This window comes from Podarcis bocagei (genome assembly GCF_964188305.1).
Source record: "Podarcis bocagei genome assembly, chromosome: 5".
Classification (NCBI taxonomy): domain Eukaryota; kingdom Metazoa; phylum Chordata; class Lepidosauria; order Squamata; family Lacertidae; genus Podarcis; species Podarcis bocagei.
The window spans coordinates 84,253,695-84,280,695 of NC_138129.1; the positions used below are offsets into that span (position 1 = coordinate 84,253,695).

Here is a 27,001-nt window from a genome sequence, read left to right on the forward strand (position 1 = left end):
CGGTGGAGGAAGATTGGAGGAAATTTAAAACTTATTTGCAGAAATATTGTAAAATTTTTGAATGCTGATGACATTGAAATGAATCGCAGGGGTTCTAGCAACAAGGTAAAATGTAAGATGGGATTAATAACAGATAAATTAACAGGATATGAATTTGCTGAATTAACTTGTAAAAGGGATACAAGAACGGGAGATGTGAGGAAGTCAGGAAAATAAGTTAACTGAAGATGAGAAATTAAGAAAGAGGGAATTTTTGTTTCTTTTTATTATATGTGTTTTTTGTTTTTTCTTATGTCATGTTTAATGTTTGTATTTTTGTATTTTGTAATCTGTATTTTGTGATTTTGTATTTTCTTTGTTTTTGTATTTTTTTCAGAATTTTCTTTTATTGTTAAAACTTAATAAAATTTTTATATATGTAAAAAAAAGAAATTCAGTTCAGTTTGCACTTAAAGGCAAACCTGCCTTCTATGCACTTTTCAAAACAGTACACAAATTTGCAACCAAGTATGTGTACCAAAAAAATGCATGCATTAGGGAAAGGTGTACACAAAAGGATCCATTACTTAAAAAAAATATTTAAAAATGCATTATATTAGAGAAAGCTGCTTTGGAAAAACATATATATTAGGCCAAAGTGTGCATAAACAGTGTGTGTTTTGGAATAAATTTGCACTACGACGGAAAAGAAGAGTGTGGCGGTGGGCCCTCTGTAGGAGTGTGGGGCTCAGCAGGTGCCTTAAAGTGCTTACTTCTTTCTTTTTTCCATTTTATATGCTTTATTGAAATTAAAGAAAAGTATGATGCGGGTGGCGCTGTGGGTTAAACCACAGAGCCTAGGGCTTGCTGATCAGAAGGTCGGCGCTTGGAATCCCCGCGACGGGGTGAGCTCCCGTTGCTCAGTCCCAGCTCCTGCCAACCTAGTGATTCAAAAGCACGTCAAAGTGCAAGTAGATAAATAGGTACCGCTCCGGCGGGAAGGTAAACGGCGTTTCTGTGCGCTGCTCTGGTTTGCCAGAAATGGCTTAGTCATGCTGGCCACATGACCCGGAAGCTGTACGCCGGCTCCCTCGGCCAATAAAGCGAGATGGGCGCTTCAACCCCAGAGTCGGTCACGACTGGACCTAACAGTTAGGGGTCCCTTTACCTTTTTATAACAAATAATTGTATGGAAAAATCCAAGTGAAAATACAAAAGAATATCGATATTTGCTCATTCATATCACCATACATTCTTTTTAAAATTCCTATGACTTCCTGCCACCCCACCATATATTTACCGTTTTACTTATTTGATACACTATTAATCTCTATCTCTTTTTATTAATATTCGTCACTGTTATATTCTCTTATTTCTGTTCATTGTAACACAGAAGTCATTTGAATGCTGCCACTGACGTCACATTACTGCAATAATCCTCTAGGTATTTTCTGTACATGTCCCATTTTCGAATAAAGGTCTGCTCAGTATTACAGCTTTTCTGTCATTTTTGCCATTTCAGCATATGCTAACAACTTACTTTGCCACTCCAACTTTGTTGGGATATTCTCTCCCTTCCAATTCATTGCAATCAATATTCTTGCTGCTACTGTCGCATACAATAATATTTCTTTTGCATTTTTTTGGTATGTCTGGGCCCAGAATCCCAAGGAGGAAAGCCTCCGGTTTTTTTAGAAATGATACTTTGGTCGTTTTTTAAAGTTCATCATAAATGACATTCCAAAACTCCTTAATTTTATTGCAGGTCCACCACATGTGTAACATGGATCCTTCCACTTCCCCAGACCTCCAATATTTACTTGAAACATTTTTGTACATTTTAGATAATTTTAGTGGTGTCAGGTACCATCAAAATTGTATCCTCATAAAGATTTCTTTTAGGGTGTAACGTGATAAATATCATATGAAATTACTTACTTCTGACACTGGCTCTGTTTGTATCCTTGGGCAAAGATTGGAAGGGATGCTGTAAAGGGTTGTGATAGGAATTTTTAGGTCTTAGATATATGTAAATGTTCATAAATGTACTAACCAGGCACGTACATAGATCAGCAGAGGAAGACCAACCTGGAACCATTTTGATTCCTAAACTGAGCAAATGTTTTCTCCGCAAGGTCAAAGTGGGAAACCTCCCCATTGTCTCTTTCCTCACAAATCCTGTCTTAAGGGCACATTTAAGATATGAATAGGGTGTGAGCCTGTGACCTGGCCCAGGAACTAAGTATTTATCAATACAAAAGACTGGCCAGGCTACCCAGGAAATCCAATCAAGTAACCTGCCAGATAGGAGATAAACAATGACAGGAGAAAAACAACATTCAAATTTCTGTTTTAAGACCGCCTTTTCTGTGATGTAGGTATGATGTATCTGAGGGGTGGTCTTAGGTTACACCCCTTCTGTGATGTATGTATGATGTTTCTGGGGGTGGTCTTGATCTACAGGGTGGCAATTTCAAAAGTCTTTATAAGGCCTTGCACAGCATTTTTTCTGGGTTCTTCCTCTCTCCTGCGGGTGAGGGGAGCACCCTGTTGGAACAGATCAATAAAGATCAAGCTTACTAGCTGCTTTGCTTCTCAATATTCTCTGGTTGGCCTCTGTTATTCTCTCCTACCAATATGTACAGGACTCTATATGGGCTCTTGGATACCCCATAAGGGAAAAGGGCAATTTTTGTTTATAACAGGGTACAGACAGAAAACAGAATACCTACAAAGAAAAATAACCCCAAACCCGGAATAAATTCTCATTCAGAACAAAGCTTCTGTACATGGATCTGGCGCATATCCTCATGCTAAATGTCATAACCATCAATATATTTTGTTATAAAAGTGTTTGTAGCACTTTGGCAAGGTCTTAGACAGACAGACAGATCTCCCTGCCCACCAAAGGGATAACAATTTCAACATCAGGGATAACAAGAGATGTTGGAATGAAAGGAAGAGGGAAGAGTAACAAATGGAGAGGTGAAGGGCGCAAGGGAGCCAAGGGGATAGAATAACAGAAGCAAAGAAGGGATCACAGTGGTCCTGTAATCCGACCTTCTGCAACGTAGGAATCTTTTGCCCAATGTGGGGCTCAAACGCCTGACTCTCAAATTAAGTCTCAAACAGAGTTACAGAAGCAGGGTTTGTTAGAGGGGGGAACGTGCAGTATTTCCTGTAATAGCAAAGTTTATAAGGCGTTGTAACAGGAATCTAAGGCGTGAAGCCAATGAACTTTACACGTCTCTTTGCTACTGTTTCTACAACTGATCTCAAAACAGTTTGCAACTGACATTGAAGCATCCAATAAAACAATCCAGAATAAAACATTACTCAAAAGTAAAGCATGCATTCAAAGCAACATAATCAAAATTAAACATTGCAAAATTGGTCAACGGCGGAATGCACATTTACAAACCCTCCAACGTTCCACAGATGTAAAATGAGAATAATAATGGCTAACGTGCCATTCCAAACAACAACATTTACCATTTAAAAAACCAACATTGCACACATGTGAAAGAGGTGATGAAAAGTATCAACAATTTGTATAATATTAAAGCTGTGCTGTAGTACATCATATGGGGGGGCGCGTGTTAACATAAAAATGGCAGCAGGTTTTGAAACCGACTATTGCTCTTCAACTCCAGCTTGCATCCTCAAATGGTTTATCTCTTTGTGCAGCTCCAATATGTCCTCATGCAAAGAATGATAGACTTGTAGAGGTGTAAGGGATCCCAAGGGTCATCTATTCCAACCCCCTGCAACACATGAAAAAACTCGGTAACATTGGTAACCTTCATCACTGCTGTACAATTAACTGCTGGTTATTTATTTATTTATTTATTTTAATGGTAAGGGTACATCTGTGATCATTTCTCACTTACATGTTTAATTCATTTTCCTCTGTATGCTCAATATGATTGCCTGGACTTCTTACTGATGTACACATCTGGCTTCCTGTTAGAGGTTCTGTCTGCTCAGTCACATCCATTGTCGTGTTCTGTGGCCCACAGTTTTCATAATCTAGAAATAAGACAAAATACTTAGTATGGAGCAGTCTTATTTATTTATGTTTATTTCATAAAATGTATATGCCGCTTGGTTGTAGAAATAAAAAATAAATTCTCAAGGCAGTTTCCAAAGAGAATAAAAGAAATTAAACACAAATAATTAAAACATTCAAAAGATAATTAAAATCAATGATAAACTATAGACAGATTAAAGCACTCTGCACATGTGGGTTGGGTTGTCTAAAGAAAAATGTTTTCAGCAGGCACTAAAGAGTCCAGTGAAGGTACCTGCTAATGTCAGTAGGCAGGGTTTGAAAAATCAATTTCATACAAATACAAAACAAGTATTAAATGGCATCTGTAACAATGGGTGGACCTACACTCGTTGTTTATAACGTTAAAGAGGCGTTATTAAAATGTGACACCAGGGGGTGCTGCAGAGCAGTGAGCCATTGGCAATGGGAAACAGCGGTTAGCTTTATATAACGTTATATTTAATAACGTTTTACAGGTCAATGTGAAACGCTGACAAAGAAGTCCATAAAAGAGCATACCGCCCAATCAAAATCTTTCAAATTACATTAAAACAATTCAGATTACTAAAATCAATACCACAATAAAAGTGATCAAACATAGAACCAGGAAGACAGAACCTTAAGTTGCACTAAAAGCTTAGTGAAGAGGGCGGAGTCTGAGCAGCTCTTCCTGAAGCTTAAGAGTGAAGTCAGTGGCATATTAGCCACTTGGCAGCACAGAAGTAGCTATGGGAGGTTCATCAGGCCAATTCCCTGATTCTGCAATGCCTGCATGGGTCTATGAGGAAAGTTTCTACCTTACGACTCCAAGAAGCATGCTTCAGGGTTCGGTACTGCTACCAAGGCATTGTCATGAGCTAGGCAGAAACATCAATTAAATACTTGCCCTTGCCAGAAGTAGGAGAATACCAACCTCTGTTAAGAGGCTGCATAGATACATCTTGATCCCTGTAAGAAACATAAACAGTTATGAAGGATGAGAGCAATGCTCCATGCTGGCCACATGACCCGGAAGCTGTACGCCGGCTCCCTCGGCCAGTAAAGCGAGATGAGCGCCGCAACCCCAGAGTCGGCCACGGCTGGACCTAATGGCCAGGGGTCCCTTTACTTTTTAAGGGGAAAAAATGTTGCAGTCTTCTCATCTAATTGCATATACTTAAGAGACGAAAGGAAGGGAAATAACCTAACCTTGAATTTTTTATGATAAGGTTGTGGATTTTATGCAGAAGAAGGAGCAAAGCCAAGGACTTCCCAGTAATGAGGAATGCCAAACACGTCACTAGGTTTCCATTATTATTTACAACATCTAAAAAGAAGAGAGGGAGAGACAAGCTATGTTGAAAAGATTTTAGAAAATGTTAGCAGAAGTTAGTTCTGGCACATCTCTTCACTTTGCTTTCTGCATGTCATGTCATTTCTTACTCTGTGTTTTAACATGTAAATTAGGTTAATCAGCAAATTAAAAGAAGCAGTTGAAACTTTAGCTTACCTCTTCTTCTTACTGGGTGAGAGATCACAGGGTCTGAGGAATATTTCCCATTGTAGAAAATAACCTGATAAACAGAAATAACAGGGAATGCTGTTATTTTATTAGTCCAAAATGTATCACCACAAACAATGTGGCAGACCTTCCAAACAGTTTTCCACCTAAACCAAAGAAGTGATATCATAAAGAAAGCTACAGTGGTACCTTGGGTTACGAACTTAATTCGTTCCGGAGGTCCGTTCTTAACCTGAAACTGTTCTTAACCTGAGGCGCGCTTTCGCTAATGGGCCCTCCCGCTGCCACCGCGCCACCGGCGCACGATCTCCATTCTCATCCTGAGACAAAGTTCTCAGCTCAAGGTACTACTTCCGGGTTAGTGGAGTTTGTAACCCGAAGCGTTTGTAACCCGAAGTGTTTGTAACCCGAGGTACCACTGTACTTTTACACAAATGTAGGACGGTAAGGAGGTCCAACAGTAGGTGGAGCCACTTTGAATAGCAGGCAGAGCAAACTAATTCTCATTTCATTTCCATGTTCCTTCTTGCTGAGTTCTACAAGAGACAAAACTGAGACTCAAGAGCTGACTGGGGGCAAACTGAGGTTGATGGAGCAGTGCTCCACATGTGCTAATAGACAGCTTCTACTGCGTCTACCTGTGGGTTGGGTAATAATGGAAAATGTTGAAGGGGAAATAAAGTCATTTTGTTTAGTTGTCTATTTCTTACAACGGGATGCGTAGTTGGAGAAGGCTATGGGATCTAAGAAAACAGGCATTCAGGTGGGTGAGTTTGGTGAAACTAGAGCCACCCTAATGCATAGCTGTCAACATTTTCCTTTTTTTAAGGGAAATTCCCTTATTCCAAATAGGATTCCTCGCAAGAAAAGGGAAAAGTTGACAGCTATGCCCTAATGGGTTCTACTGCAGTACCATGTCTTTTTCTAAGGCCAGGAAGAATATGGCAGCTCCAGAACAACTGGTATGCATTGTGCCTCAAATTTTTGCCCCACTGCCTTTAGAGGCAAAGGAGGTAATCTCAGGGAGATGCAATTGGCCATTCAGTAAATCCCTAGATCAATCTTATCCTCCACGATTCATCCCGCAGGGGAGATCAGAAAGAAGATGGAAATCTGTGCGCATTCAGCCAATCTCTTTATGAGAGAGGCTGCTCTAGAGAAAAGTTGCCCGAAAAATCTGCCTGGAAATTAATAGAAGAGCACATCATTCTGTTTAAGAAATACTCATTCAGATACAGCTAATGGTCCAGGGGTGGACCAGAACAAAGCCTGCTCCACTCCAGTCCACTCTCTGACTTCTTCCAGGTCCAAAAGGACCTGCATATCGGCGATCACACGTCACTTGGACACACCTAAAATGGTCGTTGCCTGTAAGGTAAAGGTAAAGGGACCCCTGACCATCAGGTCCAGTTGTGACTGACTCTGGGGTTGCGGCGCTCATCTCGCTTTATTGGCCGAGGGAGCCGGCATACAGCTTCCGGGTCATGTGGCCAGCATGACTAAGCCGCTTCTGGCGAACCAGAGCAGCGCACGGAAACACCGTTTACCTTCCCGCCGGAGCGGTACCTATTTATCTACTTGCACTTTGACGTGCTTTCGAACTGCTAGGTTGGCAGGAGCAGGGACCAAGCAACGGGAGCTCACCCCGTCATGGGGATTCGAACCGCCGACCTTCCGATCAGCAAGTCCTAGGCTCTGTGGTTTAACCCACAGTGCCACCCACGTCCCAGGTTGTTGCTGACCGTAAAAGTTAGAATTAAGCGATTTACCTTAAACTGGTATGTTGTCGAATGACAGAGGTCTATAACTTCAAAGTAACAGCTTTCGTTAGCTTCAATCATGGTCTCCATGTCTAAGAAGTACAAATAATATTTTTCTTCAGGACCATTTATTTGTTCTGGCTCCCTGCACTTGATCTTAACAGCACTGATTTCTTGGTTTAATGGGTCGACTTGCAGTTCTCTCACTGGTGTTGGCTCTGTTTAAAAGAGAAATGGTTGATATTCATAGTCTGCATGCTAAAGCTTTTAGATCTCATGAACAGATTAAAAAAAAATCAGTGTGGGCTCTGAAACACTGTAGGTTTTTAGTTTTATTTTCTTCTGAAAAAGATTGCTTTGCACAATCTTTCATCCCTGTTTGCTGTGTTATAGGTTTGAGGGGGTGGGCAGCCCTCCTTTGGAATCTCTGGACCCACACCTCTTAGACTTGGAGGGATATGATAATTGATGAGGATGGCACACGTACTTAGTGTATGGGAAAGCAAAAGTTCACAGGAACTTTTCAAACAATATTATTAGGAAATCCCTAATGACGTTTTGGGAGAAGTTTAAAAACCTGCTCGAACCCAAGGTTCCCTGGTGGATCTTGCCAATAGAGGTGAAGGTGGTTAAGAGAAAAATACCCAGGGACTGTGGCCAACATATAAAGTACTTCTAAAGGAGGAGAATAACCAACTGAAATTAAAAAGCTTCGGGGAAATAAGAGAGTGCATTGGTGATTGGTTTCAATATCACCAATTATTTGAGACATTCAAAATTGATAGACAAAAGGGTTTCTCCACTGAGACTTCCAGATTTGAATCGGATTTGGTGAACTCCAGAATTAAAACACATTCTAAAGGAGGTGACAGCAGCTATGATTAAGTGGTCACAAGATTTTGGGTACTCAATAACAATGGAGCAGTGGGAAAACCTGTGGAAAATAAATTGGCATTTTACAGCCTGTTACTAGCTGAGAGAGAATTTTCTTTAAATGCAGCATTAACCCCCTGGAAATTGTCCAAGATGTTCAAAAATGTCCCCAATAATTGCTGGAGGTGTAAAGAAAAGCCAGGTACTTTATTCCATATGTGGTGGCAGTGTATAGAAATAAAGGTGTTTGGGGAGGATATCCACATAGAATTGGAAAAAATGTTAAAAATATCTTTTAATAGGAAACCAGAAGCTTTCCTTTTGGGAATCAAAGACTCGGATATTCCTAAAAAGGCTAAAGAGATTGTCTTATGTGCTATGGTCACAGCAAGAGTTCTCATTGTGGCAAATTAGAAAAGTGATAAAGACCCATCAAGATTAGAATGGATTCAAAAAATGACTGAATACACGGAATTAGATAGCATGTCAGAAAAGATGAAAAATAAACCAAAACAGGTATTTCTCTCAGAATGGGAAGTTTTTAAAATATACTTGAAAAATAAAAGTAGTAGTTTAAGGTCATACACAGAGTTCAAATAATTTCAGTAGCAGTGTTAAAAATGTGGCAAAACCAATGAATGGATTAAGGGATATTGAAATTGTACAAACTCTTTATGCAATGGCAGCGAACAATTAATACAGAATCTGTAATAAGGAATAGATGGGAAGTCTGGCGCATAGAAAAAAGACCACTTTTATTTTATGTATTTAATGTTTTGAAGGTTATTAGTTGATGTATTAATTCTCTTTTTTTCTTTGGTGGTTATGGAATTTTTTTTCTTTTTCTGTATGGTGTGTTAATGTGAATGGTAACAATAAAAAAAAATTAAAAAATTAAAAAGAAAATAAAATAAATCTCTGGAATCAGTAAAGGATTAGAGTTTAACAGTGGCGGACCAAAGCTGTTGAGCTTTTCTTAGGGGAGCCGCCACTCCCCCCGCAGCGCCTAGGACACCCTCCAGCTCCTCTGCCACTCAGAATCCCACCCCTGATCCCTAGCAGTGATCGTGCCAACCTACAAACCCCTTTGCCACCCTACAGGACAGCCCACCACCACCCCTGCCTAGCTACGCTACTAGGATTTAAGAACCTCTTTTCCCAGGTGCAGCAAGTGTTGAAAATAACACAGCCCAGCTTCCCCAAGAGATCACTCAAAATATAAGCCATCCAGGCAACAGAAGGGCAGGGAGATAAGTGATTAAAGAAACAAAAGACTATGCCAAGCAGCAGAGGGACAAAGCCTCTCCCCGGACCCTGGTCTTAGTTAGTAACAGACCTACAGTTTACCTGAAGAGGGTGAGAGAAAAATCTTTGGAGTCTAGGAGTGGCAAGATGGAGGAAGCAGAGTCAGAGACTATCTGAGCTTGACTCCAACATGGCAGCTATGGCAGAGACAGGACCCTCTTGGGAGCTACATGCGCTGAACTCCCCCCTATCTAGGTTCTATTTCTAGAAAAATATCAGCTTCATATATTTTGATTCATCAGCCTGTTATATCCTGTATTCACATCAAGCTACAATTCTTTTTTAAAATCTGCACAATAATTGTCTTAGGAATAAAAATGCAGTATGGTGTCATTCTGGTTGCTTCCTCAAATAATATCCAGTGCCCATCAGGGTCAGCTTCAAAGATCACTATCATTGGGTACCTACTGAGGCCCGTGCTCCGCAGAGCAACAACTACCAGCTTCCTCAGTCCTGTATACCTGAAGGAGCGTCTCCACCCCCATCGTTCAGCCCAGACACTGAGATCCAGCGCCGAGGGCCTTCTGGTGGTTCCCTCATTGTGAGAAGTGAGGTTACAGGGAACCAGACAGAGGGCCTTCTCGGTAGTGGCACCCACCCTGTGGAACACCCTCCCTTCAAATGTGAAGGAAATAAGCAGCTATCCTATCTTTAAAAGACATCCGAAGGCAGCCCTGTTTAGGGAAGTTTTCAATATTTAATGCTGTACTGTTTTAACACTTGATTGGGATCAGCCCAGAGTGGCTGGGGAAACTCAGCCAGATGGGCGGGGTATAAATAATATATTTATTATTATTATTATTATTATTATTATTATTATTATTATTATTATTAATTCCAGAAGTCTGGGATTTGCTACTCCTCTTTCTTGTTGTATCTGCCTGCTAGGGATAGAGGGGGAATTGGTTCAGCCTGCTCTTGGCAGCTGTGTGACCCAATTCAATGGTCCTAAACTTGCTTTCGGATCAGAATGCAACTTCCAATCTGACAGTGCACATCACCCAAGAAGGGCACATGAAATGAAGTATTGTTGAGGTTATGTATAAAAGGCATGCTTCATAGGAAACCATGTTGTAAAGCCTTGAAAAAATATGCACTCCGGGGAAATATGTACCATAATGTAGATTATTTAAATAGTAACCTTTTAGGCATTCTTTCAAAAAAATCCACGCAAAATGGATGGACTTATGATTGAATGCCAGTGAAAATGTCCTCTGAGTGAAAGTGTAGTGACAGGAGTAAGGAGAAAGAGCAGGAGACTCTGTGTGTGGCCCCTTTCGTTGACCATGCAGTTTTGTCTCAGATCAGGAAGGCCAGAAAATAAACAGTGGGGAGAAGAAGGTGGACCTAGCTGGAGAAGGGGCCAACAATGGACATCTTACCCAAGGGCCTCCAAACTTGGATCAGGCACTCCTGCCCAGATTATAATCTGTCACGGTAATACATTGAATCCTATTTGTATGCTTTTATTTATATGTGCACATAGATACCCTTCTTCGTTATAAAAGTTTAGTTTCTGGGATGAAGGCAAGTTCATAAGCGACTAAGCATCATGTTGTCATACTCACTTCCATAATCTGTTGTTAGCTGTTTGTTGCCAGTTTTCGCAATATTGCCATTAAACCATATTTCTGATGAACAACTGTAGTTCTTGTTGGGTGATAAACCTGTCACTGTACAACCATTCTGCTCTTCAGTGGGCCAATAATTCTGATCTATAAGAAATTGCAAAACATCATTGCTCTGTACTCCAGGCATCCAGAAGCATCTATGCCATGGATGGGGAATTTCCTTACCATTGGCCATGCTGCTTGAGGGAGCTGAGTCCAAGAATATATGGAGGGTCATGTAGGTTAGTTTGATTGACAAAGAATCAAGAACATGCTACCCCACTGTCTTCCTGATAAGAACTGGAGCTATGGTGAGCCACTTTGACAAGATCCCTCTTCCTTCCCCTGACCTCACCTCCAAGTGAGCTGCTCTTTGACTGTAGCTATATGTTTTAGGTCTCCCCTAGCTTACACTTCTTTAGCACCATCCATATCTAATGCTTCACACAAAATATTGCACCCTTGTTATCTACAGTAATTAAATCTGGAGTAACTATCAACAACTTGTGATTTTTTTAGGGACTTGCAGCCACTCGTGTAGAGTAAGATCCTTCTGGATTTCATATTACCTATTGCAGGAGGTATTTCTTCTTACTATTTCATTAAGGTGTGTGTGTGTGTGTGTGTGTGAGAGAGAGAGAGAGAGAGAGAGAGAGAGAGAGAGAGAGAGAGAGAGAGAGAGAGACTCATACCTTTACCAGTCTTGCTTGCCTTTCCACCTCTCTATACTTAATTCTAAATACATTCATACACAGGACACAAAAGCAAAGGTCCCCAATAAAGTGCATTTAATTCTCCAGCCAATAAAGACAGAAATTCAAAACTTCTAAAATCTCCTACCATAAGGAACACAGTAACACAAATATCTTAAATGGCAACGATGCTTATCATATCCACGATTGTTCCAAGATAAAGTCACACTGGTGTTACTTTTTGGTGGTTCTTCCAGTTTCCACTTATCGGTTTCTTCCAAATAAAGAAAAAGGAGAAAAATATCACAATGACATTCTGTTCAGTATTTCTTTTTTAGTTTTAAAAGCACACTGGATTGCTTAATGGGTTGCATCATTTTACCCCAAATGAGTACCTAACACAGTTTTCAGTGTTCATCTATTCATTTTGAATTAGCGTACTTTTATGTGTTAGATGACTATGAGATACGATGGAAGGAGAAATAAAAACATTGCTTAGCTTTAAAAACCTGTTGTTGAGAGAAATCTAGTGAATTATCAATCATCTAGACTTGAATCAAGAGCACTGGGCACAAATCAGCCACAGTTGAGCATTTTAAAATCCTAATAGATTTCAAAGGTTTAAAATTTCCCTCTGCGACCTATGGGATTTAGTGGTGCTTGTGGATTATTTGTCCAGCACTTACTGTATTTTTCGTTCTATAAGATGCACCAGACCACAAGACGCACCTGGTTTTTGGAGTGGGAAAACAAGGAAAAAAATATTCTGAATCTCAGAGGCCAGAACAGCAAGAGGGATCGCCGTGCAGTGAAAGCAGCAATCCCTCTTGCTGTTCTGGCTTCTGGGATAGCTGCGCAGCCTGCATTCGCTCCATAAGACGCACAACACATTTCCCTTTACTTTTTAGGAGGGAAAAAGTGAATCTTATAGAGCAAAAAATACGGTAATTCTAATCATTACAGCATCATTCTAGAATCACTACAGTCCTTCACCTCTCGCCAGCTTCATGCATTCACTTCGTTGGCATTGCTCATGACTCAAGGGGCACAACTGCTTGCTGTTTTCAATATAAAACCAATACAAATCTGAACACAATAACTTGAAAGAAAATCTCTTCAATTTTGGTGGAGCATGACAACGACATTTCCGATTATTAGTTGCACATTCTTTTATTCTAAATAGCATAGAGAAGCCACCAGAGTTACTATGCGATTAACAGTGGTTGGAAACCATAAAAAAACAGAAAACCAGTATATTAGCTGACAGCAAAAAAATTAAAACTGACTTCCTGCACCCTCTCTAGCCCTCTGACATACCCCCAGGTTACGTTCTCCCAATAGCTTAGCACTGGGGGGGGGGGGGGACAGCTCATCAGAGTGGCTGAAAAACAAGAAGGCAGATTTTGCTTAAATAAATGAGAAGTGTCTGATCTTACCAGGGGGGACATGAACTGGGAATATTAAATCATCACATTCATTAAAAAATGCTACTATCTTGTATTCGTCACATTCTTGAAGTCCAGCAAGCGTGTTTCGGTCCTTGTCCCAAGTACAGTGGGCATTTTCACAGCTAACATGTTGCAGCTCTGCCCTTTTCGTAACTGCAAGTTCTGCAGTGACGCCTTCTGAATTGTATTTATAACGAGCCACTGAAATGGTATTACGACCTAAGAGAACAAATCAATGTTAAAACGCTTGTTGCACTGGAACATTTTAAAAACAAGCAAACCGCAAACAATGTTTAATGTGCATTAACAGTTTAAAGAGAGGCACAGTATGTGCACTACAGGTGATACAAATTGTCCTTCTGCTGATCACTTAGATCTGCAACTGCCTGTTTTCCTTCAGTTCATACTGGTAATATTTCAGTTCATTAACCAGATCTGCCCAACCTGTGTGACTCACCAAGCCAAGCACAGCTCATCAGCAATATATACAGTGGTGCCCCGCTAGACGAAAGAGTTTTCCGTTTTGGAGGTGCTTCGCAAAACGAATTTCCTATGGGCATGCTTCGCAAGACGACAATGCCTTGCGAGTTCCTGCGGGTTTTTTCCCCTTCCCCCCTTTTTCTAAGCCGCTAAGCCGCTTATCAGCTGATCCGATCAGCAGATAAGCCGCTAAAAGCCTCTAAAAGACGCTAATAGCGCTAATAGCGCTAATCCGCTAATCCTTCAATGGGCTTGCTTCGCAAGACGAAAAAACCGCTAGACGAAGAGAATCACAGGACAGATTCTTTTCGTCTTGCGAGGCACCACTGTATAGTGGCCATCAGAACACCTTGGCATCAGGCTGGGGTGGTGGTGGTGGAATGTGATTGGGCTGAGCTTACAGTGGAGGCTCAGGTTGCGAACGTGATCCATGTGGGAAGCACATTCGCAACCCGCAGCGTTCACAACCCACAGCGCTGCATGTGTGCACAAGCAGGTTGCAATTCGGCACTTCTGCATGTGATTTAGCGCTTCTGCTGTTGTTTATTGCCTTGACATCTGCTGGAAGGGCGTTCCACAGGGCAGGCGCCACTACCGAGAAGGCCCTCTCAGCAAGGGAACCGCCCGAAGGCCCTCGGTGCTGGACCTTGGTGTCCGGGCTGGAAGATGGGGGTGGAGACGCTCCTTCGGGTATACAGGACTGAGGCTGTTTTGGGCTTTAAAGGTCAGCACCAACACTTTGAATTGTGCTTGGAAATGTACTGGGAACCAATGAAGATTTTTCAGGACCGGTGTTATATGGTCTCGGTGGCCACTCCCAGTCACCAGTCTAGCTGCCGCATTCTGGATTAATTGCAGTTTCCGAGTCACCTTCAAAGGTAGCCCCATGTAGAGTGCATTGCAGTAGTCCAAGCGGGACAAAGTTGGTTTGCATTTCTAATCAGAAGCCAAAAGCTGCATTTCAGCTGGATGAAGATCTTATTAAAGTTCATTGTGTACAAGTTGGATGTATTCTATAAATAGCAGACCCATTGAAATGAATAGGTATGAGTAACAGTGCAATCCTAACATAGCTGTCAACTTTTCCCTTTTCTTGGGAGGAATCCTATTCAGAATAAGGGAATTTCCCTTTAAAAAAGGGAAACTTTGACAGCTATGTATCCTAACTGTGTCTATTGAGACACAAGTACTACTGAATTCAATGGCACATACTCCCAGGTAAGTGAGGTGAGAATTGCAGCCCGCTATTGTTTTTGTTTGTTACTATGGGATGTATTTTTGTGTTTATATATTGTAAGCTGCCCTGTAATTAAGGGCAGTACGAACTTTAATAACAAATAAAAGCAAATAATGCTAGGTTTGTTCATTTCAGTGTGGGTATACTTCTGAGTATGACTTAGTTGAATACAACTCCTATGCTATCACTGTCAGCTGCTCCTAAAATATTTATTATTATTATTATTATTATTATTATTATTATTATTATTATTATTATTATTATTATTATTTATACCCCGCCTATCTGGCTGGGTTTCCCCAGCCGCTCTGGGCAGCTTTCAGCAGAATATTAAAATACAATGATTCTTCAAATAGTAAAAGCTTCCCTAAACAGGGCTGCCTTCAAATGTCTTCCAAAAGTCCGATAGTTGTTTATGTCCTTGACATCTGATGGGAGGGTGTTCCACAGAGCGGGTGCTACTACTGAGAAGGCCATCTGCCTGGTTCCCTGTAACTTTGCTTCTTGCAATGAGGGAACCACCGGAAGGCCCTCGGCATATTGATTATGTCATGTTCCACTGCTTTTGGGGTGATATATGTAAATATGTGGATCAACACAGCTCCTGAGTAACCGGGGGGGACTTAATAAAATTAATAAAACTAGTCACATTCCATCTTCAAGGAAACAATAAACTTACTGCAGTCCACGGGAGGATAGAGGCCTCCACCTTTACTCCCAGAATCAACAAAAAAACTCTCAAACATCGAAGGCAAAGGTGGCCCTGAAATTACATTTGCAACATCTTTTAGTGCCCTTGAATGCAGCCATGAAGATTTGAATTCATTTAAAGTAGCTAGCAGCTGAAGGATCCAGAGGAGCTGGTGTGCCTTGCCTGACCACCCAGAGTAGCAGAAGAAGGGTCTATGGAACTCACACAATTTTTGCACACACACACACCCCCTGGGCCAACCTGACCAATTGCTAAGTCAACCCCTGGTTATCAGCATCATGCCCTAACCAACTGAGCTATACAGAGGTTTTCAAACAACGAATTCCCAACAAACTCTTTCCACGCGTAAGTATTTGTTCAGGAAGATAGAGGGTTCTGTGGTCCTGTCTATTGGTGCTCTCAATTTAAAAGAGTGCTGGCCAGACCTGAAGGCCTTATCTCAATTATTCCACCCCAACTGAATATGGTCCAGAAATTGTTTCCCACCCGCTGGTAACGATGAATATTTTACCCTTAAAAGAATTACTGGTGCTCTTCTTTTCAGAAAAACCCTCACTAAGATCTTGACACACCTCAGACCTAAGATTTCAGACCCAACCCTTAGATCTTTTCAAAGTGATTTGGGCACTGTAAGAAAAGGGACACTGTTTTATAAGCTGATTTTTTATAAAAGTATTGAATTATCATTCAATGTTGCATACACACAATTTATATACTGCTTAATGCCAATATAGGCTGCAAAGTGTTTTACAAAATATAAAAACCTATCAGAAACTCAAAAAGATATAAATATCCATAATTAAATACACAATACAGCAATCTCATTAATGTATTAAAACCTAGTTAAAATTCCCTATGGTTCCTATAGAAATTCATTTTGTTAGCTTGTGCCCAGTTCTCTAACCATTTTGAATTTTGATTCTGTTTTCTGTTGTATTAGTTACCCCTCCCAGTTTTGTTTCAACTACAAATTTCATGAGCATCCCCTCAATTCCTTCAAAAAAGTCATTTATAAAGATGTTGAACAACAACGGGCCCAAGTCAGAACCCTGTGGCACCCCACATCACTTTTTTCCAGGATGAAAAAGGAACCATTAATGAGCTACAAATCCATCTAACCGTTACCTCGTTCAACCCACACTTTACCAGCTTCCTTGAGATAATATAAAGGGGGACTTTGTCAAAAGCCTTACTGAAATCAGCATTTCTCTGATCCAGCAAGTTTGTAATTCCATCAAAAAAAGAAATCAGATTGGTCTGGCATGACTTATTTTTGAGAAACACATGCTGGGTCTTAGTAACCACAGCATCCTTTTCTAAATGCTCACAGACTGATGTTGAATTATCCGTTCTAGGACCTTCCCTGGTATTGATGCCAAGTTCGCTGGCTGGTAGTTACCTGGGTATTCAAACTCACTTGTCTGGACCATGTCTGTAGGGAATTACAGTACAGCAATACAACAATCTCATTAAAATATAACCATCCATAATTAAAATGCATATGTAACATCAGACCTTTTGTTCTATGGTTAATTGATTCTTTTTCGTGGTATTTGAACATAAATACAGATTACTATACATTACACTGAATACTGTTGACTCAGAACTTGTTGTGTATGGGGGGGTCAGGTTCAGAGATTGTGCATAAAGCTGAAATCGTGTATATCTGGAAGAATCTGGGAAACACTCGCACCCAGCACAACCGTCTGTATCCTTCTGGAGACGGCGTGTTGCGTGGTGCCCTACCCTCACCAAGCATGGCAGAAAGCCTTAAAACTGGTGACATTTTTCAAAGGCTACTACCATCATGGGCAGTCCTGTTCTGATTTTTCCAGAGTGTGAGTTCACCAGATAAAAATCCCTGAAATCAGTGTTCCAAGCTTCACCAGGCAGACATAAAAGGCCAAGCTACTAGCTAACTCATGGCAGCATTGGGTCTCCAAAGGATCCCAACTCCTGTTTGATTGCTGGAAGTGAAGAATGGTTTTGGTGTCCCTGGTTGTTGCAGGGTCTTTGGGGCCAACAGTATGCTCAGCAACGACATTTGTCTGGAAACCTAGGCTATCATTTTTCTGCTCCACAGTGGAGCAAGGTATGGTTTTGAGGGGAGAGGAATCAGATGGGGATTTAATCTTTTTCACACCTAATGACTTGAAAGCCCATCCTTCAGGTAGGCTTATTGCCCCTACTAGAATTCCCCAACAGCTGCTTGTTTCATCAAACTTTTTTTAACTTCTTGTGAATCATAGAATCACAGAATTGTAGAGTTGGAGGGTACCACAAGGACCATCTAGTATAACTTCCTGCAATGCTGAGATCTCACCAAAGCATACCTGACAGATGGCCATCCAAACTAAGCCTTAAAACCTCCAAGGAAGGAGAGTCTGCAACCTTCTGAGGGAGACCGTTCCACTGTCAAATAGCACTTACTGTCAGAAAGTTTCCCCTGATGAATAGTCACAATCTCCTTTCTTGGAGCTTGAAGCCATTAGTTTGAGTCCTACCTCAGTGGCGGAGCTTCATGCTCCGGAACCGAGGGGCGGAGAGCAGGCAGGGTGTGGCTGGCGTGAGTCCCAGGGGCATGGTGCTCATCCTGGGGGCGTGGTGTGCTGCCCATAGGGGCATAGCACCCAGCACAGACGGGGGGAGCCATGATGGCACCTCGCCATGATCACTCTGCCGGGGGCGGTGCGCTCCCCCCGCATGCCTCTTCCTCTGCCAGTGTCCTACCTTCCAGAGCAGGAGAAAACAAGCTTGCTCCATCTTCCATGTGACAGCCCTTGAGATATTTGAAGATAGCTATCATATCTCCTCTCAATCTCCTCTTTTCCAAGCTAAACATACCCAATTCCTTCAAGCGCTCCTCATAAGGCTTATTTTCCAGACCCTTGATCATCTTGGTAGCTCTCCCCTGCGCACCTTCAAGCTTGTCAACATCCTTCTTAAACTGAAGTGCCAAGAACTGGACACAGTATTCCAGGTGTGGTCTGACCAAGGCTGAACAGAGTGGTACTCCAACTTCCCCTCATCTGGACACTATAGGTCTGTTGCTAGAGCCTGGAATAGCAGTCACTATTTTTTTCTGCTGCATCACGCTGTTGACTCATGCTAAGCTTGTGGTCCACCAAGACCCCTAGACTTTTTTCACAGGTACTGATAGTAAGCCAAATGTCACCCATCCTATACTTGTGCATCTGGTTCTTCCAGCCTAAGTGCAGAAGCTAGTTGAAATCCCTTATTGTACTTATAGAAATTCATTTTCTTAGCTTGTGCCCAATTCCCTAGTCATTTTGAATTTTGATTCTGTCTTCTGTGGTATTAGCTACCCCTCCCAGTTTTGTTTCAACTACAAATTTCATGAGCATCCCCTCAATTCCTTCAACCAAGTCATTTATAAAGACCTTGAACAACAACGGGCCATGTTTGAACCCTGCGGCACCCCACTTGTCACTTTTTTCCAGGGTGGCAAAGGAACCATTAATGAGTACTCTTTGGGTTCAGTCAGTCTACCAGCTACAAATCCATCTAACCATTACCTCGTTCAACCCACACTTTACCAGCTTCCTTGAGAGAATATCATGGGGGACTTTGCTAAAAGCCTTACAGAAATCAGCATTTCTCTGATCCAGCAAGTTTGTAATTCCATCAAAAAAAGAAGTCTGCCATGACTTATTTTTGAGGAATCCATGCTGGGTCTTCGTAATCACAGCATCCTTTTCTAAATGCTCATGACTGACTGTTGAATTATCTGTTCTAGGACCTTCCCTGGTATTGATGTCAAGGTCACTGGCTGGTACTTACCTAGGTCTTCAAAGTCGGGGTCAAGATTTGTCTGGACCATGTGTGTAGGGAATTACAGTACAGCAATACAACAATCTCATTAAAATATAACCATCCATAATTAAAATACATATATAACATCAGGCCTTTTGTTCTATGGTTGATTGATTCTTTTCCATGGTATTTGAACATTAACACAGCTTACTATACATTGCATTGAATACTGTTGACTCATAACTTGGGGGGGTCAGGTTCAGAGATTGTGTATAAAGCTAAAATTGTGTATAGCTGGAACCCCCACCCCCCAACCTGGCACAACCATCCGTCTCCTTCTGGAGATGGCACACTGAATGGTGCCCTACCCTCACCAAGCAAGACAGAAAGCCTTAAAGGTCACTGGCTGGTACTTACCTGGGTCTTCAAAGTTGGGGGCAACATTTGTCTGGTTCCAGTCTATGGGAGCCCCACCTTTTCTTGAAGAATTGTCAAAGGTAATTAAAGAAGGATCTGAAATTACATCCACAAGATCCTTTAGTACCCTTGGGTGCAGCTTATCATGCCATGAAGATCTGATTTCATTTAAAGTAATGTAGCTAGCAGCTGCATTCCTCTGCTGAGAAGTCAAAAAGATCTAGCGTGCCTTGCCTGACCACCCAGAGCAGTCTAGGGAACTCACACAATTTTTGCACACACACCCCCCCCCCCCTGGGCCAACCTGACCAATTGCTAAGTCAGCCCCTGGTTATCAACATCATGCTCTAACCAACTGAGCTATACAGAGATTTTCAAACATCCAGTTCCCAATAAACTCTTTCCACATGTAAGTATTTGTTTGGGAAGGTGGAGGATTCTGTGGTCCCATCTATTGGTGCTCTCAATCTAAAAAAGTGCTGGCCAGACCTGAAGGCCTTATTACAGTTATTCCACCCCAACTGAATGTGGTCCAGGAATTGTTTCCAAGCTGCTGGTAATTATGAATATGTCATCCTTTAAAGAATTACTGGTGCTATTCTTTTTATGAAACCTAAGATTTTTGACACACCTCAGACCTAAGATTTCAGACCCAACCCTTAGATCTTTTCAAAATGAGTTTGGATAGTTCTTTTAAAGAAGATTTCAAGATATGCAAATTGAACAAATAAATAGTTGCCACCCACCTGTGTTTTGTGCATCCACAATAAGGGCGAAGCCAAACACCAAGAGTTCAATCCACAAAAACATGGTTACATCCAGGGCTCATGTGTATCCTCACAAAACAGTATGTGTGTGTCAGTCTCTGGAAAGCAAAATAATGGTTATTGCCCTGTGCAAATGACTCACCAAGGTCCAAATCAAATGTAGAATAGGCTGTGCACATATATAATGCAATGTGTCCTTATCATTCAGGAATCAGCTTCCTCTGATACCCAGAAACTAACCACACAGATACACTGCACAGCTAAGGGCTGTCACGTATATTTTTTACCAACTTCTCTAAAGGCACTCTTTCTCCCTCTCTTCCATCTTTAGTTTCCTGAAATCCACAAAAGGTTGTTTTTTGTTGTTGTTGTTTTGCAATTCTTGTGACTTTCTAGTTGAAAAGCGGGTATCACTAGGAACTGTGAAGGATTTCTGTTTCCATCGCTGAAATAGTTGAAGCGTTTATGGCTGTGAAGGAAACCACACTCCAACAAAAAAGCAGCCTAATGTTCAGAAAATGTTATAGGATGCACGTACAAACAGCTTTTCATGGGATCTCCCTCCAAATGGCTCTAGAAGGTGTGTTTTGCCCTGGGGCATCCTGGGTTCTCTACCATCTGGATAATCATTAATATGTTCGTCCTCATCCCTGAGTGATGATTTATCCCAAACCTGACATTCCTCAACAACTGTTGAATTTCCCCCATCGATCAGTTTTTCAGCTGCTCCGCTATCACCTTGCAGCCACCAGTCTGGTTCCATTTTCGTTCAAGCGATCCATCAGTTCTTAGATGCAAAGCAGCTTTCTGTCCTTCCAGTGGAAGAAGATCATAGTTCAGTGATAGAACACTTGCATCTTCTAGTGGGGCTAGGAATATCCTGTCTCCAAAAACTTGGAAATCCACTGCCAGGTAGTGTAAAGAAAACTTAGCTGGATGGACCAATGTCTGGCAGATTCCTATGTTCCATAATGAATCCTCTATCTAAGAGAGAGCGAAAAGGCACCTGTTGAAGATTTTATGGAAGATGGGGAAATGTGTTGAAAAAGAAGAGAACACAAGGAGAGCAGATGGATGGGTGAAGAAAGAAACATCATCTGCAGAAACATTCCTTGACATACAGTGCTCATGTCTTCAAAGAGTCTTTTTTTCTTTACCTCCACTAGTTGTCCCAGCACTTGTTCAAGTGCATATTTAGGCAGTATTCAAACAGTGCTACACGTGCCATATCCTTTCTGCAGAAATCTTTTCTGTAATAAAATTTCAGCCATTTCCCTTTGGATTTCAATTGGGGGAAGGAATATATCTCTGGTGCATTTTGCAAAAGGAGGTGAACAGTGCCTTGAACAGTGGAGAAACAGAAGATGCCAAGTTCATGCACTCCCAGTTGTTGCCAAAGGAACACTTTATACAAATGAAAATGCATTACAACTTGTATATTGCCTCCCTAATAATGCCCCCCACAAAACCTAAGAGGACTAAGAGAACAAAGATCATTGCAGGTGATATTTTAAGGGACAAAGAAACTCTGTGTCCTGAAAGAGTGGGGAAAGAAAGATTTCACTTGACAAAATCTGTCTTTATGAAATAGGAAGGAATACAACAGAAGCTAAAGATCAAAAACAGAGGAAAAAGTAGGCTGAGAGAGATGAGAAACCTGCCCTACCACTCTAGGCAACTTACCTCCTATGCACTTCCCAAAACCTAAACACAATACGCAAACAAGAACACAAAGTTGCACTTCTCTGAATTTTGAAACCAAGAAATGTTTGCAAAAAATTCATCTACTAGGGTAAAGTGTGCTTGAAAATGCATATATAACTGCAAATAATAACAAAAATGCATTGCGACAGAGTAAATTGCTTTGAAAAATGTGCCTATTAGGCAAAATAGCATACAATAATGTGTATATTGAGAGAAATTTGCATTAGCTGGAGAGCTGCATTGCAAAAATCAGAGAAGTGCAAATTTCAAAAGATGTCTGTTTCAGTTTGCTTATTGTTGTGCAGCATGAACTGAATCAAACTTCTTCCGCTCCCTCTCTCCACCCAAGTTTGCAATGTTCCCAATGCTGGATTTACTGTCAGATAGCATTTATTTCCGCCCTAGTTTTCCAGGTACTTTCCAATCTGCCATATGACTGATCTCACTATATCTGAAAACTATCCCCCCCCCCTCCCGGCAGCATGATTTCATTTGGCTTTATGGAAACTCCTTATTTATGTGGACTGTAACCTGTGGATAGGAATGTGTTCCCCATGGCAGTTTCCAGCCATTACAGAATGGAGGCAGAAAATGCCTTTTAGCAACCGTACTCGTAAGCATAAATCACAGCATTTACATGGACGATCAGCTTGCAGTGATACTTCCTGGCTGGCATGTGAGATCCCTTCTTCTGTTGACATGATCATTCTCTCTGGGGATATCCATTTGAGTTAGACAGATGTCAGTGAAGATGGGCATGGGGGAGGCATTACTTCTCGCTCAGTGCTTTGTCAAAGATGTATCATTAGTTAAGGGATGACAACGCAGAGGTTGCCCAGAAGCTTGTCCGGATCTGAATCCAGGAAAACGGAAATTATAAGGCTGCAGTGCTTTCATAAGAAAAGCATTCTAATGGCTTGTTCAGAAACTCATATTTGTTACTAAAAACATACTGTATCAGGTGAAAACCTGCACATGTGAACACCACACATTCAATGCCATATAACCGCAAATATATTGTTTTTAAATGGATTCAGCTGCCAATTATGAGGTGTAGAACAAGCAATTACGGTAATGCATGGATCAGCTAAGAAAGTGCATTGTTTCTTTCACTGGGGTCATCCCATCATTTAATTCAAGGCTCCTGAAGGTTATATTCCTTGGCTGAAAAGACTCCTAAATGCATGTTATTTAACCTTATGTGCTGAAACCGGCCAACAGCTGATGGAAACCAAAGCATGGCTCTCTACAATCAAGGCCTGGCTGAAAGTCCACTTTAGAACAACATCTAACTCCTTCTTAACCTCTATGCTTGAAGACCACATCTCATCCAAATGGTATAGAGCAATTCAAGACAAAATCCGTAGTTTGGGCATTTTTCTTGAGAGTCTTCAAGAATGTGACGAAAATCACATACAGTGGTACCTCGGGTTACAGATGCTTCAGGTTACAGATTCCGCTAACTCAGAAATAGTACCTTGGGTTAAGAACTTTGCTTCAGGATGAGAATAGAAATTGCGCGGCGGCGGTGTGGTAGCAGCGGGAGGCCCCATTAGCTAAAGTGTGGTACCTCAGGTTAAGAACAGTTTCAGGTTAAGAACAGACCTCCAGAATGAATTAAGTTCTTAACTCGAGGTACCACTGTATTCCAATTAACCAAGCAGCGGCTCTACGACCACAAAAGACAGCGCTTGTTACCTCACATTCCGAGATCTTGTTCTTCAGAGGCCTTAGGTATCACAACACTCTACGGAACTTGTGCCAAATACCAAAGGATATCCTCACGAGATTAAATGCTTTCCCTTCTGCAGTGAGTAAAGGCAGATTCTCACACACTCCATATCAAGTCCGTTTGCATGCCTGCAGCCAAGAAGTACCAGATTCAATGGACCACATTCTCCTAGACTGCCTTTTACATAGCAGACCTTGGCAACTGGTGCTGAGTAAAATGTTGGATCTGCGGCCTACAACTCTGAGAAGAAATCAAATGAGGTTTCTCCTGGCAGATTGGGACAAAGATACCACTGCTCTAGTAGTTCCCTTTTTAGCCAAAATTTTAACCGAAAGGGCTCCCAACGAACCATTCCTTCGGGAAATAGATTGGGCATAGCAGAACCTCTAACTGCACACGGCCACAGTGTGACCCTATAGCCCTTGGCAGCTTCACCCTTGTCCTTTTAATTATCCCAGTGATTTGAAACGTATTATCTTGTGATGCCAATAAAACTATTTGATTTGACTTGACTCCTAAACAATTTGATAGAACACTAATCATCTTGGATGCCTTCCTGCAGACAAGATCAGGCTCCATCCAGATTTCTGTCTGATTTGCAATGCATCATGGTTTCACAGTCATGCTCTTGGGCAATAGCTGATACCAACAACCTACTAAAACCAGGATGTGTTTGTCTTTGTGCCTTAGGATCTCCGTCTGACAATACTGGCAAGCAGTCTGAGGTTTAATCAGGATTGGGGAACCTTTTGCCTTCCCTACCACGGTCAATCTTCCGAGAACCACATGCCAATGGAGGGTGGGTCAGAGGCCAAACCTGTTTGAGAACAGTGGCAAAAGTGGGTGGAGCAACTGATGTGGTCTTTTCTTTGGACAGTAGGGTGTGTTCCAGCCACACACAAAAGCCAGGAGCATTATGACAGTTCAAGACGCAGGCCAGCTGCGCACAAACACCCATGGGGGCAATAAATCAGGGTAGATAAGTGTGGTGGTCTGGGGAGAGAGGTTGTGGCCTAGAGACTGTCCTGAGGGTCAGAGAGGTCCAGAAAAACCCCATTTAGGCCTGAGGCTCCTACCCTTCAGTTAATGTTTCCGTTGTATGTTGCTATCCTTTCATGGCAGGCCATACCTTTTCTAAATCCCTGCTCTTCCTTAAGGCATTCTGCTGATGAGGTCTCTATATCTTGACTTATTTTCAGATCAAATAAGTGAAGATTACTGCCATTACTGATACCAAGTAAGCGGCAAGCACTCCTCACCATTTGAACCACCTCACTACAGTGGTGCCCCGCAAGACGAAAGACGGAAAACTCGCTAGACGAAAGAGTTTTCCGTTTTGGAGGTGCTTCGCAAAACGAATTTCCTATGGGCTTGCTTCGCAAGACGACAATGTCTTGCGAGTTCCTGCTGGTTTTTTTTCCTCCCCCCCTTTTTCTAAGCCGCTAAGCCGCTTATCAGCTGATCCGATCAGCAGATAAGCCACTAAAAGCCGCTAAAAGCCGCTAAAAGCCGCTAAAAGCCGCTAAAAGCCGCTAATCCGCTAATCCGTCAATGGGCTTGCTTTGCAAGATGAAAAAACCGCTAGACGAAGAGAATCACAGAACGGATTCTTTTCGTCTTGCGAGGCACCACTGTATTGCCTTGAGTTCTACCATCTTTTAAAGGTACATCGAAAAATAATCATCTGCAGTTGGCTTAGGCCAGGCATAGGCAAACTTGGCCCTCCTGATGTTTTGGGACTACAATTCCCATTATCCCTAACCACTGGTCCTGTTAGCTAGGGATCATGGGAGTTGTAGTCCCAAAACATCTGGAGGACTGAGTTTGCCTATGCCTATGGCTTAGGCACTGAACCTTAGGGGAGCATGGCGTTGTCTGGAGGGCAAGTATTGTAGTACTTTAACCCCTAATGTAAGGTTACAGAATGAGGACATTTCATTTCACATAAAAGCAGGGAATGAAAAAGGTACAATCTAAGAATAAAGCCACAGCATAGAAAAGTGAAAAATCCTCTTTAACATCTGCCTTAAGAATCTGGTAGACAGGTCTTACTAGCCAAGATTTCTGAGTATAACATCATATTGTATAAAGCTCCACTTAAGCAATAGGGCTTTAACTACGAACATGTAAACCGTATATTGTGCAATCGTGACTTCATTATTTAGCTGTTGGTGGTTTCTGATCATATGCTGATTGCCTAAACACTGGGGGGAAACAATCTTTTTAAAAAAGATAATAGAATGGATAAGAAAGCTCTTGCATACGACAATCTTTCAAAACAAGGAAGAGTCAAATTAGCAATTGAAGGAAAATTAGTGGCCCACTAATAGGAAACTTGGATACGATGCCCTCTTGTTATTCAACCAGATGTTTACAACTATATTTATTATGCTGATGGATAACTTGTCATTTGTTTGTTTATTTATTTGTTAGCTGCATTTTTCTAGCTGTCCCATAATAGGAGGGCAGCCTACAAAGCAAAAAACCCCAAACAACATGATAATACAGCATAGAAGAATAAAAATTATAACAAATGATTTTTCCCTTTGGGTGTGAATCTGTGGTGGTTTCTTTTTTCTTTTGCACAATGAGATGAGCTCCCGTTGCTCTGTCCCAGCTTCTGCCAACCTAGCAGTTCAAAAGCATACCAGTGCAAGTAGATAAATAGGTACCACTGCGGCGGGAAGGTAAACAGCACTTCCATGTGCTCTGACTTCTGTCACAGTGTTCAGTTGTGCCAGAAGCGGTTTAGTCCTGCTGGCCACATGACCTGGAAAGCTGTCTGTGGACAAACGCCAGTTCCCTCCGCCTGAAGTGAGATGAGCACCGCAACCCCATGGTCGCCTTTGACTGGACTTAACCGTCCAGGGGACCTTTACCTTTTACCTTTTTGATTTTGACTGTGCTAGAAAGGTATTCACCTGGAACCAGAAAGGTCACGGAAATGGCACCAGGTGAA

At 41.7% G+C, this 27,001-nt stretch overlaps 1 protein-coding gene across 3 annotated transcripts; it reads right to left on the reverse strand.

Moving 5' to 3' along the window:
* Window positions 1–3,212: 3,212 nt before the first annotated feature.
* Window positions 3,213–20,839, reverse strand: LOC308587075 (receptor-type tyrosine-protein phosphatase C-like). 3 transcript variants are annotated; one of them, XM_081194473.1, is made up of 14 exons: window positions 20,586–20,839; window positions 19,840–19,935; window positions 19,450–19,491; window positions 17,048–17,080; window positions 15,616–15,699; window positions 13,208–13,438; window positions 11,920–12,045; window positions 11,038–11,184; window positions 7,301–7,509; window positions 5,520–5,583; window positions 5,219–5,336; window positions 4,944–4,978; window positions 3,870–4,008; window positions 3,213–3,743 (listed from the first exon to the last, which is right to left on the reverse strand). In XM_081194473.1, the coding sequence occupies exons 1-14, from the start codon at window positions 20,647–20,649 to the stop codon at window positions 3,731–3,733; spliced, it is 1,401 nt and encodes a 466-aa protein (XP_081050599.1). In that variant the 5' UTR covers window positions 20,650–20,839; the 3' UTR covers window positions 3,213–3,730. The 3 variants fall into 3 exon arrangements, with proteins under 3 accessions (XP_081050599.1, XP_081050598.1, XP_081050600.1); XM_081194472.1 differs by having other exon boundaries at window positions 4,917–4,978; window positions 20,586–20,838; XM_081194474.1 differs by lacking the exon at window positions 17,048–17,080 and having other exon boundaries at window positions 4,917–4,978; window positions 20,586–20,838.
* Between the last annotated feature and the right edge of the window lie 6,162 nt (window positions 20,840–27,001).